Below are 19,574 nucleotides of genomic sequence, written 5' to 3' on the forward strand. Positions count from 1 at the left end.
CGCGGAGGCGGCGCGTCAAAACATACGGCCCCATATTTTCAATGAACTAACCCACACCGGCGCCGTCAGACGCGTGCAGCCGCGGGTCTGCCGCCTCGCCTGCCGCACCGATACGCCGCTGTTCTATTTTTCCAGCGTTGCCGCGCGGTGAACATGTTCTCCCATGGTTCTCCCCACCGGGGGAAATGGATGTGCTGTGTGGCAGCGCGCCGCATCCAGTTGGGGTTACCGCGCGGCACTTCACGTGCGTCGATACCGCGACGTGACGCTGCGCAGCCGTCCGCGTTCAGTGTGTGCTCCCCTTAACTCTGAGAATGTACAAATGGAACCAAATGGACCCTTACAGGTCTGTAACTCTGAAAATGTACAAATAGAACCAAATGGACCCTTACAGGTCTGTAACTCTGAGAATGTACAAATGGAACCAAATTACGTGTCCATTTGGTTCCATTTGTACGCTCTCAGAGTTATGGTTGGTCCTTGAAATGTAAAAAGTTTGAGAATTGTAATTGTATAGCAGGTTCCCCAATGTCTGATCCGTTGCCTCCGGTTCCCGGGATCCCAACCCTCCTAACCTGATTTCAGACTCTGCACATTGTCCCATTGTGTTGAGATTTCAAAGGGGAGGGGATTTAAAATTTGAAATTCCCAATCACAAGAGATCTGGTGGGAGGGGTTGTGTTTGACTTGTGTACACACACCATTCTCCCCTCCCCCTCCCCTCTATGACATGCATCAAACAGGGCATTGTCTCTGATGTTTCATTGATTAGAGAGAATCACTAACGAGCTATTGACACTTGTATGGCTCAATCAGTGACTGCAATTCACAACCCTTTCGAAGTTCAAAGGAAGCAATTAAGAACTCTGGTGAGCCACCCCTCCCTCCACTGTTTCTGTTGATTTTCAAAAGTTAGACCCACCCCTCCTCCGTCTTGCATTGATTTCATTGGTTGGTGCGTCAAGACACCGACAGAAAGAGGCGCGTCATATGCCAACTCCAGACCAAGAGAAGCAGTCCACTCAGAGAGTGGGCGGGTCTATTGGCTGGAGCCAGGCAACAACCCTCCTCCAGTGTGTCGGGGGTTGCGTGGCGTGCGTTTATTGCCTCACAACAGATTGACCTTGGCCACCACCGCCTTGCAGCCCCTCTGCGAGTACTGGCGGCCTCCCACCGGCGGGTAGTACTCTATCTCGGCGGCCAGGCGCTCTATGTTGGTCCGGTCGGGGTAGAATCCCTCGCGCGTCATCTCGTCCAGGAAGCACTCCATCACGTGGCTCTTCTCCAGCAGGCTGAGGGGCACCAGCTCCGCCTCTGCCCACAGCGGGTGCACCTCGGCCAGGCTCCGCCGCAGTGCGGGCGCCAGCTCCTGGACCAGGGCGGCGTGGCGGCCCGCCGCGGAGCCGCCGCTGGACGAGGAGTTGCGCAGCAGGTGCCGGGTGATGTCGGCGGCGCCCAGGTTGCTCAGGAACAGGTAGACGGCGTTCAGGTACTCGTTGGGCGAGCGGCGCGACACCACCAGCTCGCGCAGCGCGTCCAGGATCTCGGCGTGCATGTGCTCGGCCTCGTCGAACACGAACAGCGGGATCTTCTCCTCGTCCTCGGCGCGCGTCACCTGTGGTGGCGGAAATGTATAGATCAGAAAATGTATGTATTATGTCAGTGTTTCTCAACCACTGTGCCTGGGGACCTTTGGTGTGCCCCTGAGAAGGGTCAAGTGTGCCCCTTAAAACTGCTTGAAAGCCATCTGTCATCTGCCGTAGCCATAGAAAGCTTAAATAGCCTAATATGTAGACAGTAGACACCGGTGTCTCTTTCCTGTTATGTAGACACCAGTGTCTTTTGTTGAGATTCTAAAATCTTAACTCCCGTGAGGCCCCATCTTTAAACCAATCCAGTGACTTTGATTGGTGCAGGGCTGAGCATGGATTACATTGTAAATACAATCATTTATCTATTAGGTTATCATCCCTAACCCTTAAATTCAACAAATTCTTTCAATGGACTAAAATCTCATTTTATTTGATGGCCTTCCTGCGCCTGGCATTTGGCCTTTGTGCCCTCAAAAATGGACAACACCAAAGGCCAAGTGGCCATGGCCCTATGACGATATTCCATGCCACAGTATAATTCTACTCAACTACAGCTGTCAATCTAACATCTGAGATGACTCCCCCATGCTTACTTCTAGTCTGTTAGCATGTCTGTACTGTGTGTATAAAAACAGGAACAGATTGAGAAGGTCACTGTTGTGCAGCCTATGGACACACACACACACACACACACACAGGGTATAGCTGCTCAAATTCACTGCTCTAATTCGAACCGATGGTTTGATTTGATTGATGGCGACGAGGACGGGACCAATACTTCATCGTCATAATCATTATCGATATGACAACAATGGATACTTGATCAAGGGAACTTATGGGTGAAGGAATTTTTGAGAAGGGAGATTTTCGACTTGAGTTTTTAAAATAAAACTCCTTTGTCCTTGTGGAACATAATTTATTTTTCCCGTAACGCACCGTCTCGGAGATGATGGCGGAGAGGGCGCGCGCGCAGCCCGGGGCGTCGTCCTCCAGGGGGCAGTGGTGCAGCACGTAGTACTGCAGCACCAGCGGCTCTCCCACCACGGAGCGGAAGTGCGCGGCCAGCAGGCGTCCCAGGTGGCTCTTGCCCACGCCGCTGGGGCCGTGCACGGACAGCACCAGGGGCCGGTTGTGCACGTAGGTGGACAGGTAGTCGCGCAGGTGGCCCAGCAGCGCCTCCGTCGCCCCCTGCTGGCCGAACACCTCCCTGCGCACGGTCTTCTCCAGGCCGTCCAGGTCGTAGCGCAGCACGTGGTCGTCCAGGTTCTCGATGGCGTTGTACACCTGGAGGACAGGGAGGTGCAGAGAATGTTAGAGGGGCAGGGGCAGTGGCGTCAGTTCAGCAAAAGCTAGGGTATGGCAAAGATGGGAGTCCTCATGGAAAATAGGCATTACATTTTGGATAACATGGTTCTATTGTGAAAATAGCTGATCTACATGCTCACAACGCCTCGCAGCGCGAGACACATTTTCACAATGTCTAAAAAAATGTTTAAAAAAAAAATACTTTTGTCCGTTTTTTACACAGGTTTCTTGGGCTGGGTATGGCAGACTGGAATGGTTTTTCAAGTGCAGCTAAACTTAGCATGTTAGTAAACGTGCCACAATTAACAATAATGCATTGCACCAAATTACTTATTTTCTATTGATTACTCAGGCCATGGGGACTTGAGTTCAATAATATTTTTAGGTTTTTGTTGCATTCGTAATTTCAGACTCGGGGACCCGAATGCATTTGGGTCCCCATCCGGAATGGGGGGAAATGTACTATAATTTTTGTCTTAGGAATGCGACAAATACAAAAAGATATTATTGAACTCAAGTCTCCATGGCGTGAGTAATCAATAGAAACTAAGTCATTTTGGGGGTGAACTACTCCTTGAACCTGGAACCCCCTCAAGGACCACTGGTTGAGAACTACTGTTAAACAGGGTTCACACACATTTTTACCAATTAATTTCCAAAACTTTTCCAAAACTTTTCCAGAATATTTAATCCAATTTCCAGGACTATACAACAATAATTCAGCTCAATAACAGGTCGCTTACTCCTATGCGCAATGCCTAAAGACAGGTAGTGTATGCCAGTGGTTCTCAACCTTTTCAGGCCGTGACCCCCGAAATAATCATGTTTTAACTGGGGACCCCAACACCATGACAAGCACTAGGAGTTGAGGAATTTTGTATAAAACGGTTCTATTGTGAAAATAGCAGATCTACATTTTCACAATTTCTGCCTCTAATATTTGACAATTTCGCCCATGTTTAATTTGTCATTTCAGAGGTATTAACAAAATCAATAACCAAAGACAATGCATAGCTATTTTTTCCAGGACCTTCCAGGACCCTTGAAATCTTGTATGTTTTCCAGTACTGGAAAAATATTTTTCTAATTTCTAAATATTTCCAGGAATTTCATGACTGTGGGAACCCTGACTGTTAAATGAACCAGAGCAGCAAACAGGTATATGCTGCCACCTTCTGGTAGCCCAGTACTACAGTATGGTCATGCACAGAGCAAATCACAGGCTCTCTGGTAGCATTAAAAGATCATGGAAGAGAAAGTCTGACTTGAAGAGACTAAAGCCTGGTTTATACTCGGCTGAGTGCAGAATAAAGCCCATGTTTGAGCTCATAGATCAGCTATCTTCACAGGCTTAATTCCATCGTTGACATGTTCGGATTTACAATTTAGGCATTTTATTATCAGACAGTCTTAATCCAGAGCGAGTTTACTGTAAGCAAGGTAAACACGAGAAGGTAATCCATCAAATGAATAGAAACATAGGAATCTATGGATCATGGCTAAACCAAATGTAATTATCTAGGATCATATAAACCAAGAACCTATCATCAGCCTAAACAGGGACGTGCTGGCCGTTGGGAAAAGCGGGACAACTCCCGAACGGCCGCTTCATTCCCGGCCGGTCCAGGCCGGCCATTAGGAAAAATTTTAACTATTTGCACAAAAGTAAAAATTAAACTGTTTGCACAAAAGTAGTGAAAACAGCCGATCTACAAGCACACAACGGTGTGCTTGTAGATCGGCTGTTTTCACTAGTTTAAATCATTTTTTAAATGATAAATACAAAACAAACGGTATTGGACATACAAGGTTTCCACCCGACAACGACGAAATATAACTCATGTAATGTAATTGGCCCACTGGCTTGTCACTTGTCATGATCTGAAATGGCAAAGTAGCAGCAGCGCTATAGAGAGAGATCTCTCTCTATAGCGCGCAATGAGGGCCTCTCCAACTCTTTTTCCTGGGCTGAATCAGGGGCCCAGCATGTCCCTGAGCCTAAACCAGGGGTCTTAAAACAGGGGGTCTGGCCTCTGCCAAATCTTTGTGAGATTTTGTTTCTTTTTACATGAATCACTTGAAACCCTAGCATCCCTATTCTGAGGGGCGTACCGCTCTTCCCTATACACCAGTTGGCGTGGCTCCCTCGCTTCCCCGTCTGTCACCATACAAAAACATGTCACGATGCAAGATTTAATTGTAAAGGAAATCATTGTGATTTAACAAATTACATTTGTTTTTTTGGCACTGAGCATTGGAACATTATGAATAAGAATGTAACTTTTACAGAGTGAAAGGTATGAACCAAGTGGACCCGTAAGGTGGTCTGCAAATAAAACGTTTGAGAACCACCCCATGCCATGTCTGTGATGCATTATTTAAAATTACAATATCTATCTCTGTTTTCTTCAAAGATGGATAGAAATATAGGCTACTTACTGTGTAGCTAATAAGATTATGCACCTAATTGCATTAAAATTACAATATCTCTATTTTTTTCAAAGATAGATAGATTGAAGAGAAACCTGCACACTCTGCTCCAAATGACTGAATTTTTGATTTTTTTAAATTCAGTCATTTGGAGCAGAGTGTGCAGGTTTCTCTTCAATCTTGCTATTTTTCACCCAGCACCTTATTTAAGAGATGTGCGTATTCCTCTAGTTTCAAAGATAGATAGAAATATAACAAATATTAGAGGCTAACCCCCCAATGTAAACACAGTCAAATTGATTACCACAATGATTTACTTTACAATTACATCTTGCATCGTGACAGTGTCATGTCCCTCAAGCGAGCTACGCAAACTGGTGTAGGGAAGAGCTACAAGCTTCTGAGGGGAACATTAGCTGAAAATAGCAGATCTACAAGCTCACAACACCTCGCCTCTCATATATTACTCTTGTATATCGAACCATCTTTGAAAGGACCACATTGGAAATCTGCCAATGATCAGATCCATTGGCAGATGCCAGCTCCAAATCTGAGGACTGTAGGTGATCGAATAGGTGATTTTTGTGAGGCTGAAGACGCTTTCCTGCATAGTGACATGCAGAACTAAACTGTCCATATAGTATGGTTTACATAGAAGTCAGTCGGTTTTCTTTCACATAATTCATACATACAGTATGTCATTTATTTATTCCATAAATATTTGTCTTCACAATTGTGTTTGTAGGGAGGGGGGGCTTAGGGGGGCTAGTCCTTCACCAAAGCCCCCCACTATAGCCCCCCTTGGAGCCGGCCCCGCTTGTGTTCATTCTTTTGACTATGGTATGCACGTGTTTTCATAATGCTAATATGTCAGTAAAGAATTCAACATGGCGAAATTAGATCTTATTCTGCATGGGTTTTCAGATCAAAAGGGCCCTGTACTGCTGTGAGGGGGGCCCATAGATTAGGAGATTAGAGACCCCTAATATATTGGAGATGACAAAATACATATCGTCGTTGTCGGGTGTAAACCTTGTATCTCCAAGTTTCAAATTGGCATGTTCTTTCGCAAAGTAAAGCCCTGCTTCATCAGACAAGGCCGTCGCACGAAAGTAGTGAAAACAGAAGATCTACAAGCACACAACGCCCGTTGTGTGTAGATCGGCTGTTTTCACTAGTTTAAATCATTTTTAAAATGAAAAATGCAAAATGAACGGTTTTGGACATACAAGGTTTTCACCCGACAACGGCAATAATAATATAATAGCCTATGAATTTATAATACTGTCACCAGTAGGTGGGCCCTTGGGTTTATTAAACCCATCAACCCTATACAAATTACGCTTGTGGAATTCAACCAAGTCGTACCTGCAGGAAGACGATGACACTGAGCAGGTAGAGGCAGTACTTGGCTCTGCTGTGCTCTGCTCGTCGCACAAAAGTTGTGAAAACAGCAGATCTACAAGCACACAACGCCTCGCAGTGTGAGGCGTTGTGCTTTTGGACATACAAGATTTTCACCCGACAACGACGATATCTGAACTGTCGCTGGAGTAGCGGGAACGCCACCGTCGCCCCCTGCAATGTTGTGGCCCTCAGCTTGGTACCATAGACATAATTCGGCCAGTGGGGAAAACTAATTGGGGAACCCTGGACTATGGTATGCATGTGTTTTCATAATGCCAGTATGTCAGTAAAGAATTCAGTCAAGTCGTACCTGCAGGAAGACGATGACACTGAGCAGGTAGAGGCAGTACTTGGCCCTGCTGTGCTCCTGCGAGGGCGGGGCTCTGCACCTGGCCCCTCCTACGGGGAACATCACCCCCCTCCTCTTCTTCCTCTTCTTCCTCTGCTGCTGCTGGGTGGCGGCGGGGTTCAGGGAGGGGGCCGCGGACCCTGCCGCCCCGGACGGGCTGAAGTCGAAGGTGAAGATCTTGGGGCTGGTGCGCGACGGGGCACCCAATGGGAGAACTCCTCCTCCTACGCCAAGGGCTGTCACGATAATTATGACATTTTACATGACGAATGAAGATTAATATTGTCACTTAAATAATTGCGATTAACAATGTATTTAATTGTGTTTTTGTCGTTGACAATTACACTTCTGTTTGGCTTTTAGGCTTTGAAGTTGCACATGGCAGATATGATACATGATCTAGAAATGACTGACATATTTGGCAACTTTATACTTAAAGGAGTAGTTCACCCCAAAATCACTTTTTTTCTATTGATTACTCAGGCCAGGGAATAATATTTTTTGTATTTGTCGCATTCCTAAGACAAGAACAATATTTTAGTAAATATACCCCCATTGATTCCATCCTTTAACAATGGGGGTACATTTATTGTAGTCAAACACTTAAGTCTCCATGGCATGAGTAATCAATAGAAAAAAAGTCATTTTGGGGGTGAACTACCCCCCAAATTTATACTTAATCGTCATAATCATTTACATGTTGAAAAATGTTCATATATTTTCAAACATTTTTAAAAATAGTGGAAATAGCAGATCTACAAGCTCACAACGCGTCACCACTGTTTTTGAAAATGTCTGAAAATATACAAACATTTTTCAACATGGAAACAATTATGACGATAATGACAAAATAATTGAGTACCTGAAACGATAAGTCTAAGTCCATTTTTTTTAAATATATATATATATATATATATATTCATTTTAAATTTTAAATTTTAAATTTTTATTTACCAGACTGTAAACCACAAACTAGTCATGTTTAATCCGTTAAAGTGTTAATGCACTACCCCCTCATTTTGTTCAACTGTCTGTTTTAATGTTATCTGCTCCCTTTGTCTGCTGAATATTGCTTGTATGGACTTATACTGTTGTTCCACAAACTGTTGGAGATATACTGTTTTTCCACACGTATTATGTCTTATAATTCCTAATATATATGAGTTAAGTAAAAAAATCTAATTCAACAAAATGAGGGGGAAGTGCATAAAGAATTTAACAGATTAAAAACGTCTAGTTTGTGGTTTACAGACTGGTAAATCAAAAAATATCTATATTCAAAAAATTTAAATATGGACAGTTTTTCGTCTCAGGTACTCAATTGTGATTAGACGATTATTATGTAGTAATTGTAACAGGCCTACCCCCGGCTCCTCCAGCCCCCGACAGCTCCTGCCGTCGTTTCTTCAGAGCCTGGTACTTCTGGCGGATGCGTATGACGGCGCGCAACGAGGCCGAGACCGCCGACATGCTCTGGGCGTTGGTGTTGTTGGCGTCGTTGCTGTGGTTGCTGGGGTTCTCCTCCTCCTCTCCCTCCATCTCCCCCTCAGTGTGGGACAGCCGGTCACTGCTGTACTGGTCACTCATCTGCAGAGAGAGAGGAGAGAGGAGAGGGGGAATTGGGTTTATTTGTGGAATCCAGGGGTCCTCAATATGTCCGTTCAAGCAGGCACATGCACACACATTCATACAGTACATACAGTAGCACTAACTTCTAGCATTGACTATTATGGACACTTTTGTTTGGCACTGTATTGATAGTTGTGCTTAAAGGGATATTTCACTTTCAATAAAACTAATCAGGCTTTTATGAACACCCTGAACAGAGTTTAATTTGATTGATTCAATATTTAGATATTTGATGTAAATGTTACCAGGCCCTCCTCCTCCAGGACAAGGGCCACATACACACCCATTGTAACTTCGAACTCCATTTTAACCATGATAGATTCATTAAAAATACCCATTATTTTTTTCTACCCTCCTACCCTCCTAATATGTGAGCAGGCCATGTTTTTTTGATAACTTTTTTCCTTTATTTTTAATAATTATTTCTTGTAATTAATTTTTTCCATTTTCCCAAAGAATTATTAAAAATAAATGAAAAACGTTAACGACAAAACACGGCCTGCTCACGTATTAGGGGGGTAGTATGAGTCACCGTAAAAAATAATGGGTGTTTTTAATGAATCTATCATGATTAAAATGGATTTTGAAGTTACAATGGAATGGGTGTGTATGGGGAGAGGCCCTGGGCCTGGAGGGCCTGGTAACATTTACATCAAATATCTAATTATTGAATCAAGCAAATTAAAATCTGTTCAGGGTGTTCATAAAAGCCTGATTAGAAGATAAAATAACCAAAAACCTTTTTGAAAGTGAAATATCCCTTTAAGTATTGCTATTTGCTTTTTTTTAAATATGGCTGTAACACTTGTGAGTGACGAGTGTTGATTGTTTTTGACACATTATGTATATATTCTTCGTTCCCTTTCTTTGGTGTAGCTTGCTCTATACTGTACACTGTTAATTTCATTTTTCTTTTCGTACTTCTCTGTAACTTTGTAAATATCCTTAAATTGCTGCCTCCGGGCGACTGATTTCCCCCCTTGGGATAATAAAGGTATCTATCTATCAAAGGGGGCCCTTTTACCCGTCTGTAAAAAGTGCCCTCTCCAGGCCATGAATGCGGTTTTCACTATGGTGGAAAGAAATGCAAACGCCCTCTTTCCATGCATGCCATATCTGAAGGCAGCATGCAAGAGAATTGCCTTGTCCAAACTCTCCTGAACTTGAATGCAACATCTTATGTTGAAATCAAGACATGTGTAGAAATCAAGCATCGAAAACAGCCGGCCATGGAGGTCGGGCTATTTTCTATATTTTCACCAAAGGCCCTTTTAGAAATTCCAGCCCACTGCCTCTCTAACATTCTCTGCACGTCCCTGCGTACAAGGACAAATGTGTCTGTCTGTGCATGGCAAAGACTTGGTCTTATCCATGGCAATTTTTCCATTTTCATATTGCATGGCAACCTCGGTTCCATTTGTACACTCTGAGTTACAGACCTGTAATGGCCATTCAGGTCTATCTCTAGGCTGTGTTTTTGTAATATTGTCCACTCGTTTTGTATGTTCATAGCAAAAATGGAATTTTGACAAAAATGTGCACCACAAGCCAGGCAATGACCCCTGGTGGAATCCAACACCAGCATCAAAAACAAGCATGTTTTTCTCCTGAATGTCCTGTCTGTCCTGACCCAAAAGCCCAAGAGCAGTTAAAAAAGGACGAGGGGATCCGAGCACTCACAATAAGGAGGAGAGGAGCTTAAAGGACCAGGTCACCTCTGGGACAACCAGATCTTATTTTATTGTTGTGTGGGACACCATCAACACAATCCTGAGTTATTTTTTGTGTTCAATCTGTGTTTTTAGATATTTTAGTATTTCAGCCGATTTCAGCATGCTACAACTGGTCATATGATGCAAAATGCATCATATGACCAGTTGTAGCATGCTGAAATACTAACATATCTAAAAACACAGAAAAAATTGAACACAAAAAATAATTCAGGATTGTGTTGATCGTGTCCCACACAACAATAAAATAAGATCTGGTTGTCCCAGAGGTGACCTGGTCCTTTAAAGTTAAAACAAAGTTTATTTTATAAAACCGACATGTTTTGACCTCACTGTCGTCATCAGGGCAAGAACTGCAAGCCCTAGAGCAGTGTTGCCAGATATTTTTCGAGAGAAACAAGCAACCAGCAGGTCTAGGAAAACAAGCCCAAAAGAAGTATAAGGAACTTAAACCTATATATTGTATCGGGGCGCCTGGTGGCCTAGTGGACCAGGCGCATACCATATAGGCATTGCCATTTCGGCATCAATGCCTGTCGGCGTCGCCGTTTCGATTCCCGATGCGGCCGACCTTTGCCGCATGTCACTCCCTGTGTCTCCCCCATTTCCTGTCAGTCTACTGTCCTATCCAATAAAGGCAAAAAGCCCAAAAACAAATCTAAAAAAAAAAAAAACCTATATACTGTATCCATTGGAAATAGCCTATGTATAAGTGTTGCGACATGTTGTGAGCTTTCAAAAGAAAACACATAAATAAATAAATAATATCCCAAATCTGTTACAGGGCTCCCTGGCACAAAACATTTTCAGATGGGGGTTAGGAATGAATATACATATTAATTTGTGGGTCCATGACATGAATATATTTGAGAAACACTGGTTAGAATAATAATTAAAACACTTTTGGAAGAAAGCCCAAATAAGCAACTTGACTTTAGAAACAAGCCAGAATAAACAACATTTTAGTAACAAGCCCAAATAAGCAACTAGACTTTAGAAACAAGCCCACGTGAGCAACAACTAGACTTTAGAAACAAGCCCCGAAAAAACAGCAACCCGCAGCTACCAATATTTGCAAGCACCTTTACAGGAAAACCATCCCTAAGTGGACATGGTAGCACTGCCCCAGAGTGCCTGCACCCTGAGCTCCACTCACTGTGTAACAGAAGTCCCTCTTATATCTTTTCTCAGTGTTTTTATACCTCTCTCTCTCTCTCTCAAGCCAGGCCCAGCTAGGGCAGGGGTTTTCAAAGTGGGTGGGACAGCAGTCCAGGGGTGCTGCGAGATAATTTGATAATATTTGAAATTTTTTGGGACATAAAAAAATATATTTAGTATCATATTTAGTATCAAAGTTATTTTCAGTCAGTTCTAACCAAAATGGCTATTATCTCGCTTTCCTCGCAACATAATCGCTAAAACATGCTATAAATATAAAGTGCTGGGAGTGAAAATTAGGAACATAATAATGTAGGGGTGCCTCAGATGAAAAGAATATTTATAGGGGTGCCCCGAGCCAAAAGAGTTTGGGAACCCCTGAGCTAGGGGTCCCATGACATTGATTGATTCATCATTGATTGATTGAGTACTTTATTAACGCTTTGAAGTAACACACTTCAATACACAGTGCCACTGCTCAACACATGACGCGCACAACGCACTGTGCGTCGGGCACGCTGCCAAAGGACACCAAAAAGAAGAAAAAGACTGCTCAATGGTTTCATCCATTTGATCTGCAGCGCAGGCTGCACTCACTCACAGACAGACTAACCTCGCCTACCAGGCTTTCTGGGGGAAAGCCTGGTGTTTCGTTCACAACAGGCCGTTTGGTTTCCGCCCAACGCGGAAACCACTATAAAAGCGGCGTCGCTTTGATTTGGTTCCCCCCGTTTGTTTCCCCAATCCCTATTAAAATGCTCGAGTAGCAACTAGTGTTGCCAGTCGCTACGAGTTGGACTAAAAGATGCATATACCAAACGATTTTTTTCAAAAGCAAAACTGCTCCGCATCAAGGAGTTTATTAGGTAGACGGGGAAATCTCGCCCTTTCGAACGACCATCATTTCGACAAAGGAGCGTCGGGAGGGTTAGCGACTCACCCCACGGAGGTTAGGGTTAGGGTAAGGGTAAGACACAGAGACACTCACCCAGTGGAGATCCATAGACTGATCTGATCTGATACATTCAAAAACCTCTTTCCACCTCATCTGAATTAACTTATCCCTGCCCAGCTCTGACTGACTGATATTCGTTAGTCGTTGTCGCGGGGGGTGGGGGGTCGGGGGGCACCCAACAGCCAGTTGTGCTTCGGGCACCAAAATGGGTTGCAGCAGCAGCCCTGTCAATACAAAAGGGGAAGGGATTAAAAACAAGAAAGCACTAAAGCTACTACTTGTTTCCATTGGGGTGCTGTGACGGACAAACAATACTGTAGATGTGACATTAATGGCCTTTTTGAAGCGGTGAAAGCCGCTTCCAAGGAGTGGCTTTGTCTGTCCCGTACAGTCTGTCCCATAGGCTTCCAAGGAGTCCCGTGTCCGTGTCATGTCCCGTGCATGCAATATTGAGGATTGGTCAGGCTTCACATGACAATTTGGCCCTCCAGACAAAATCATTCATTCATTCAATGAATGAACTAAAACACATAGAAAGTATATATCTAGAACACAAAATGTATAGATCTAGAACACAGATTTCACAGCTCTAGAACACATAGAATAAAAATGCACTGCTTCACTTCGAACCGAGGTTTGATTTTTACATACGGCTTGATCAAAGGGTTGACTCAGTCAACGGTATGATGCCAGGGACGTGCAGAGAATGTCAGAGAGAAAGGGGCTGACATTTCTAAAAGGGCCATTTGGTGAAAGTATTGAAAATAGCCGACCTCCAAGCTCACAACGCATCACGCTTGCACGCGTTGTGAGCTTGGAGGTCGGCTATTTTTGGCACTTACCACACTAAACTAAGCATAATCAAGTGAATACTGGAGATGTGGCGTAACGGCATGGATTTCTACACGGAGAGTGCAATTCTTTCAACGTAATAAGGCATTCAAGTTCAGGAGAGTTTGGAGAAGGCAATTCTCTTGAATGCTGCCTTCAGGTGTGGCATGGGAAGAGGGCATTTGCATTTCTTTCACCATAGTGAAAAGTTAAACTGCATTCATGGTTCTGGAGAGGGCACTTTTTACAGACGGGTAAAAAGGCAGTACATGGCTCAAGCTCCCTTTGATGTCTGTGTGTGCACGTCCTGCATGATGCAGGCCTTCGGGGCAAGGTGTTTGTGATCCCACTGGCCACAAACAACCATTGAGACCTGAGGCCGATTCCATGACTTCTAAATCCTAACTGTTTTCTGGAGGAAAAAAAGAGAAAAAAACATGTTTCTATATCGATGGTGCTGAAACTTTTTCATGTCAAGGACCCCCAAAATTATATATTTGGCCGTGGACCCCCATCTGCAAATATGTTGTTCCAGGGACCCCCATAGATGCAAAGATTTGAGTTTAAAATATTTTTGAGTTCATATAACTGCATATAACTGCTATTTTTTTAATAGCCAAAGTATAAAATCATGCTTTTTAGATAACAGATCTAAAATGACAACGATGCTTTCCTGGTCTTTTAACAAAGGAAACTAACACATTCTAAGTGATTACAGATAGAAAGGAATGATGATATAATAGCACCCATACAATCATGAATGATAAACCACCAATCAGTCCAATATCGCCATAACAACTTAATCACTCACTTTATTCAATTCAACCATTCGATTATTTAAAGGGCTTTATCGGCATGAGAAAACATATGTTAACCCATTTAGGCCTAGGATTATTGACTGCTTTAACTATTGAAAAATAGCAGATATACAAGCACCGAGTGCCACGCTGCGAGCTTGTAGATCTGCTATTTTTGAAAAATCTTGAAAATTTGAATTTTGACCTGTCTTTTGAATCCTTCTAAGGTTTTTTTAAAAATGTATGTTTCTATGTCAGCGATCTGGCCAGCCATCGTCAAAGAAAAGGTCCTTTTCACTTAACTGTAGCTCAGTTAGTCTGTTCTTTGGGGACCAGAAAGCAGAGTTGCAGTCTTACACACTTCTCTGTGCTTCCACCAGAGCAGCCACCTACCCAAATTAAAACAATTATAACTGTTCGACCAGTTAGGCGTAATATACCAGCTGGACAAAGATCTGTGCAAACAAACCTAGTACAGATCAAAACCAACGCAGTAATGCCAGTAAATATAAATATTAAGTGTGGGCTCCTGAACATTAGATCTTTAAGCAAAAAAGGTGTAACAGTAAATGAAATCATATCGGACAATCACCTTGATGTTTGCTGTCTTACGGAGACATGGCTGAGTGAGCTCGATTATGTCAGTCTCAATACAGCCACCCCGCCAAGTCACACTAATACACATATTCCTCGTGACACAGGACGGACAGGAGGTGGAGTTGCAGCCATTTTCAGCTCCAGTTTGGCTATTAGTCCAGGAGCCAAACCTACTTACAAGTCATTTGAAAGCCTAGTTCTTAATCTTTCACATCCAAGCTGGAAATCATCACAGCCACTATTATTTGTCACAGTGTACCGCCCACCTGGCGCCTACACTCTATTTTTATCTGAATTCTCAGAATTCCTGTCAAGTCTGGTCCTCGCCTCTAATAAGATTATTGTAAATGGGGATCTGAACGTACACATTGATGTAGAAACTGATAGCCTTGGTAAGGCATTCAGTTCATTAATCGACTCTATCGGTTTCTCCCAGTGTGTAGATAAACCTACACACATTGCCAACCATACCCTTGACCTTGTTTTGGTGTATGGCATTGAAATCGAACATCTCATGGTCTTCCCACATGATAAGGAACTCTCCGATCACTATTTGATCACTTTTGAGTTCACACTATTGGACTACCCACCATTGGACACACATGTCCTTGGTAGAAGTCTATCCGATAAAGCTATAAATAAATTCAAGGAAAAATTGCCATTAGCCATTAGTCCAATATGCTCCAACCAAGTTGAAGATATGTATACTTATAGTCCCTCTCAGACTGATCACCTTGTTGACAGTGTCACAAGCTCGCTTCTTACGACACTTGATTCTGTTACTCCTCTTAAAAAGAAGGTAATAAAGCAACAGAGGTTAGCCCCCTGGTATAACAATGAAACCAGAAGCCTTAAGCGAGCCTCGCGCAAACTGGAAAAAATATGGCGTTCAGCCAAACGGGACGAATCCTGTATAGCATGGCAGAATAGCCTTAAGCTATATAGAAGGGCCCTTTGCAATGCCCGAACTGCCTACTATTCATCCCTAATAGAGGAAAATAAAAACAATCCCAAGTTCCTTTTTGACACCATAGCCGGGCTGACAAAAGGCCGTGACTCTGTGAAACAGCGTATTCCGCTAACTCTCAGTAGTAATGACTTCATGGGATTTTTTAATGATAAAATCAAGAAAATCAGAGATCAAATCGATGATCTACTGCTTTTGTCTCCTACTGGTCCACATGTGGCCTCGGGAGTGGCTTTGCAGCCTAGTGTGTACTTGGACAGTCTCTCCCAAATCGAGCTCTCTGAATTCACCTCGATTATCACTTCCTCCAAGTCAACGACCTGTCTCCTCGATCCAGTCCCCACTAGATTACTTAAGGAGGTCCTGACCCAGATCGGTCCTTCCTTACTCAATATGATAAATATCTCTCTTGTGACAGGCTATGTGCCACAGTCCTTTAAGGTAGCAGTAATCAAACCTCTTCTCAAAAAGCCTACTCTCGATCCATGTCTTTTAGCTAACTATAGACCTATATCGAATCTCCCGTTCCTCTCTAAGGTCCTTGAGAAGGCAGTTGCCAAGCAGTTGTGTGACTTTTTACAACACAACAATTTATTTGAGACTTTCCAGTCAGGTTTCAGAGCACACCATAGCACTGAGACAGCACTTGTGAAAGTAACAAATGATATCCTGATCGCGCTGGATAACGGACTCCTCTCCGTGTTAGTTTTGCTGGATCTTAGTGCCGCTTTTGACACTATCGACCACCATATTCTGTTACAACGACTAGAGCACCTGGTTGGTATTAGGGGTACCGCACTGGGATGGTTCGAGTCCTATCTGTCGGACAGATCTCAGTTTGTAAACGTTAATGATACATCCTCATTACGTGAAAAGGTCAGATACGGAGTCCCACAAGGCTCTGTGCTTGGACCAATACTATTCACCCTATATATGCTTCCTCTGGGTGAAATCATTAGAAAACATTCTATACACTTCCATTGCTATGCAGATGACACTCAATTATATCTGTCAATGAAGCCAGATGAAACGGATCAACTGGCTAATCTGCAAGCATGTCTCAAAGACATAAAGAGTTGGATGACCAGTAACTACCTACTCCTCAACTCTGACAAAACAGAAGTTATCGTCCTGGGCCCTAAGCACCTAAGGGACAAACTGGCAGATAGGAACTTTGCTCTGGATGGCATTACCGTGGCCTCTAAGGCCGCTGTGAAGAATCTGGGGGTTATGTTTGATCAAGATATGTCTTTTCATTCTCACATCAAGCAAACCTCAAAGATTGCCTTCTTCCATCTGCGTAACATTGCTAAAGTGAGGCGCATCCTGTCTCAAAGTGATGCAGAAAAACTAGTCCATGCATTTGTTACCTCTAGGCTGGACTACTGCAACTCAGTACTATCAGGCTGCCCAAGTAAGTCTCTGAACAGCCTACAGCTAGTCCAGAATGCTGCCGCTCGTGTATTGACAGGAGCCAGAAGAAGTGATCATATCACTCCTTCCCTGGCATCTCTACACTGGCTCCCGGTTAAATACAGAATTGAATTTAAAATTCTCCTCCTCACATACAAAGCATATCACGGTCTGGCACCGCAGTACCTCGAAGAGCTCATTGAGCCTCGCAGTACTGCTAGACCGGTGCGTCCACAATATGAAAACATGCTTGTCATTCCCAAAAAAATACCTAAGGCCAGAACAGGAGCCAGAGCTTTTAAGTATCAGGCACCTCAGTTGTGGAACCTCCTCCCAGTCTCTGTCCGTGTGGCAGACACACTTTGTGTTTTTAAGACTAGATTAAAAACGTTTCTCTATGATAAAGCCTATAATTAGGTTCGTTCGTTCGTTCGTTCGTTCGTTCGTGCGTTCGTTCGTCGCTTGTTCGTTCGCTGCTTCGTTCGTTCGTTCGTTGCTTTGTGTCGATCAATTCGGAGGACTCGCTCCTCCGCGGCTGGGGCGTCGCAGGCTCTCCGGAGCCTTCGTCCCCTTAAGTACAGACCGTTGCTTCGTTCGTTCGTTCGTTGCTTCGTTCGTTCGTTCGTTCGTTCGTTGCTTCGCTTGCTCGTTGCTTCGTTCGTTCGCTGCTTCGTTCGTTCGTTCGTTCGTTGCTTCGTTCGTTCGTTCGTTGCTTCGTTCGTTCGTTCATTCGTTGCTTCGCTCGGTGCTTCGTTCGCTTGTTCGTTCGTTGCTTCGCTCGTTGCTTCGTTTGTTCGTTCGTTCGTTGCTGACTAAATTACCTCCCTCAGGCTGTCCGGGTGCATGTTGGGACCAGTGGCCGGGCTGACAAAAGGCCGTGGCTCTGTGAGACAGCGTACAGTCACTCCTAATCCCAGCCTACAAAGTCACTGGGTTGGGCTGAATAATGGGTCAGAGGGGAGGGGGAACCCTCCTCCCTCTCTTCCCCCTTTTGGTTGTGTGGGTTTGTGTCACATCATTGCAATTGTAACTAGCACTGTGCCTGCCATTATAAGGCCTGCCACTAATTCGAACTCCGGGGATCATCCCCGGAGTTTCTTTTCTGTCTCCCACTCCACAGTTCCAGTTCCTGGAAACTCGACAGTTCCAGTTCCTGGAAACTCGACAACCTAAATACCTAAAACTCGACAACTCAGCTGCTGGGATTGCTACTAAAACCCGACTACTCAGCTGCAGACCAAGAGTGCGACCCCGGACCAGGCCTCCATGAAGCACACCTGTGGACCTGCCTGGATCTCTCTGTGTCTATCTCTTGTTCTCTCTTTGTTCCTTACTGTCCCCCCGACTCGGTCGAGGCAGCACGGCTGTTCACCCCAGAGTCAGGATCTGCCTGACGTTTCCTCCTCCTTAAGAGGGGGTTTTTCGTTACCATTGTAGCAAATTGCTTGCTCAGGGTGGGGGCCCCGGGCCTGTGAGGTATCCACTCGAGTTCTCTCGGGGGGGTACCTCACAGGTACAGGTTCTGCTCGGGTTCTCTCTCTCCTCCCCCCACCCCCCCTACCCTTACCTCCCCCTCCCCTCCCCTTCCCCTCCCCCTACACACGCGTGCGCATGCAGCGCCTGTGTGTGTGTGTGTGCGTTCGTTCGTTCGTTCTTGTACATACGCATGCGGGACCTGTGTATGTGTGTGCGTGTGCCCCTTGTTGTCTTTCCCTTGTCTCTCCCTTGTTTCTCCCTCTCTCCTCTCTCTCTCTCATGGCTCTTTAGCCTTTGTAAAGTGTCTTGAGATAACTTGTTATGATTTGACACTTTAATAAAATTGAATTGAAATTGAATTGAATTCTTGAGAGACTACTGTGTCAGTGGTTCTCAAACTTTTCATGTGAAAGACCCCTGTAAAGAAATATTCATATCTCAAAATATTATAGTTCCAAGGACCACCCAGAAGCAAAATCTTGAGTTACAAATGTTCGCTCTAAAAATACATATATTCAAAGATTTGCACACATTTTCACAACTTTTTCAAAAATAGCAGATCTACAAGCTCGCAGCGTGGCACTCGGTGCCGCGCTGTGAGCTTGTAGATCTGCTATTTTTCAACAGTTAATGCAGTCAATAATTCTAGGCCATTGCCAAAGCAAAAGTGGAAATCTCTCTCTCTCTCTCTCTCTTTCCCCCATTTTCCCCTCCCACCATCATTTTATATCATGGTTCAAAAACATATTCTTCTAGTTGTCATATCAGCAGTGCACACCCCACAAACTCTCTCTCTCTCTCACACACACACACACACACACACACACACACACACACACACACACACACACACACACACACACACACACACACACACACACCCTTTCCCCTTGTGCAACAGCAGGATGCCATCATGTTATGCTATGCTCTGCAGGCAA

General features: G+C 44.2%; 1 protein-coding gene across 1 annotated transcript; it reads right to left on the reverse strand.

Annotated features, from left to right (window-relative positions):
- Nucleotides 1–1,108: 1,108 nt before the first annotated feature.
- On the reverse strand, nucleotides 1,109–12,719 carry LOC308298787 (torsin-4A-like; the record flags this gene model as incomplete). Its single annotated transcript, XM_080742462.1, has 5 exons — nucleotides 12,589–12,719; nucleotides 8,448–8,670; nucleotides 7,045–7,298; nucleotides 2,529–2,876; nucleotides 1,109–1,615 (listed from the first exon to the last, which is right to left on the reverse strand). The coding sequence occupies exons 1-5, from the start codon at nucleotides 12,646–12,648 to the stop codon at nucleotides 1,109–1,111; spliced, it is 1,392 nt and encodes a 463-aa protein (XP_080598588.1). The 5' UTR covers nucleotides 12,649–12,719.
- Between the last annotated feature and the right edge of the window lie 6,855 nt (nucleotides 12,720–19,574).

The sequence above is a fragment of the Nannobrachium achirus genome (assembly GCF_963921795.1).
Source record: "Nannobrachium achirus genome assembly, chromosome: 15".
Lineage (NCBI taxonomy): Eukaryota > Metazoa > Chordata > Actinopteri > Myctophiformes > Myctophidae > Nannobrachium > Nannobrachium achirus.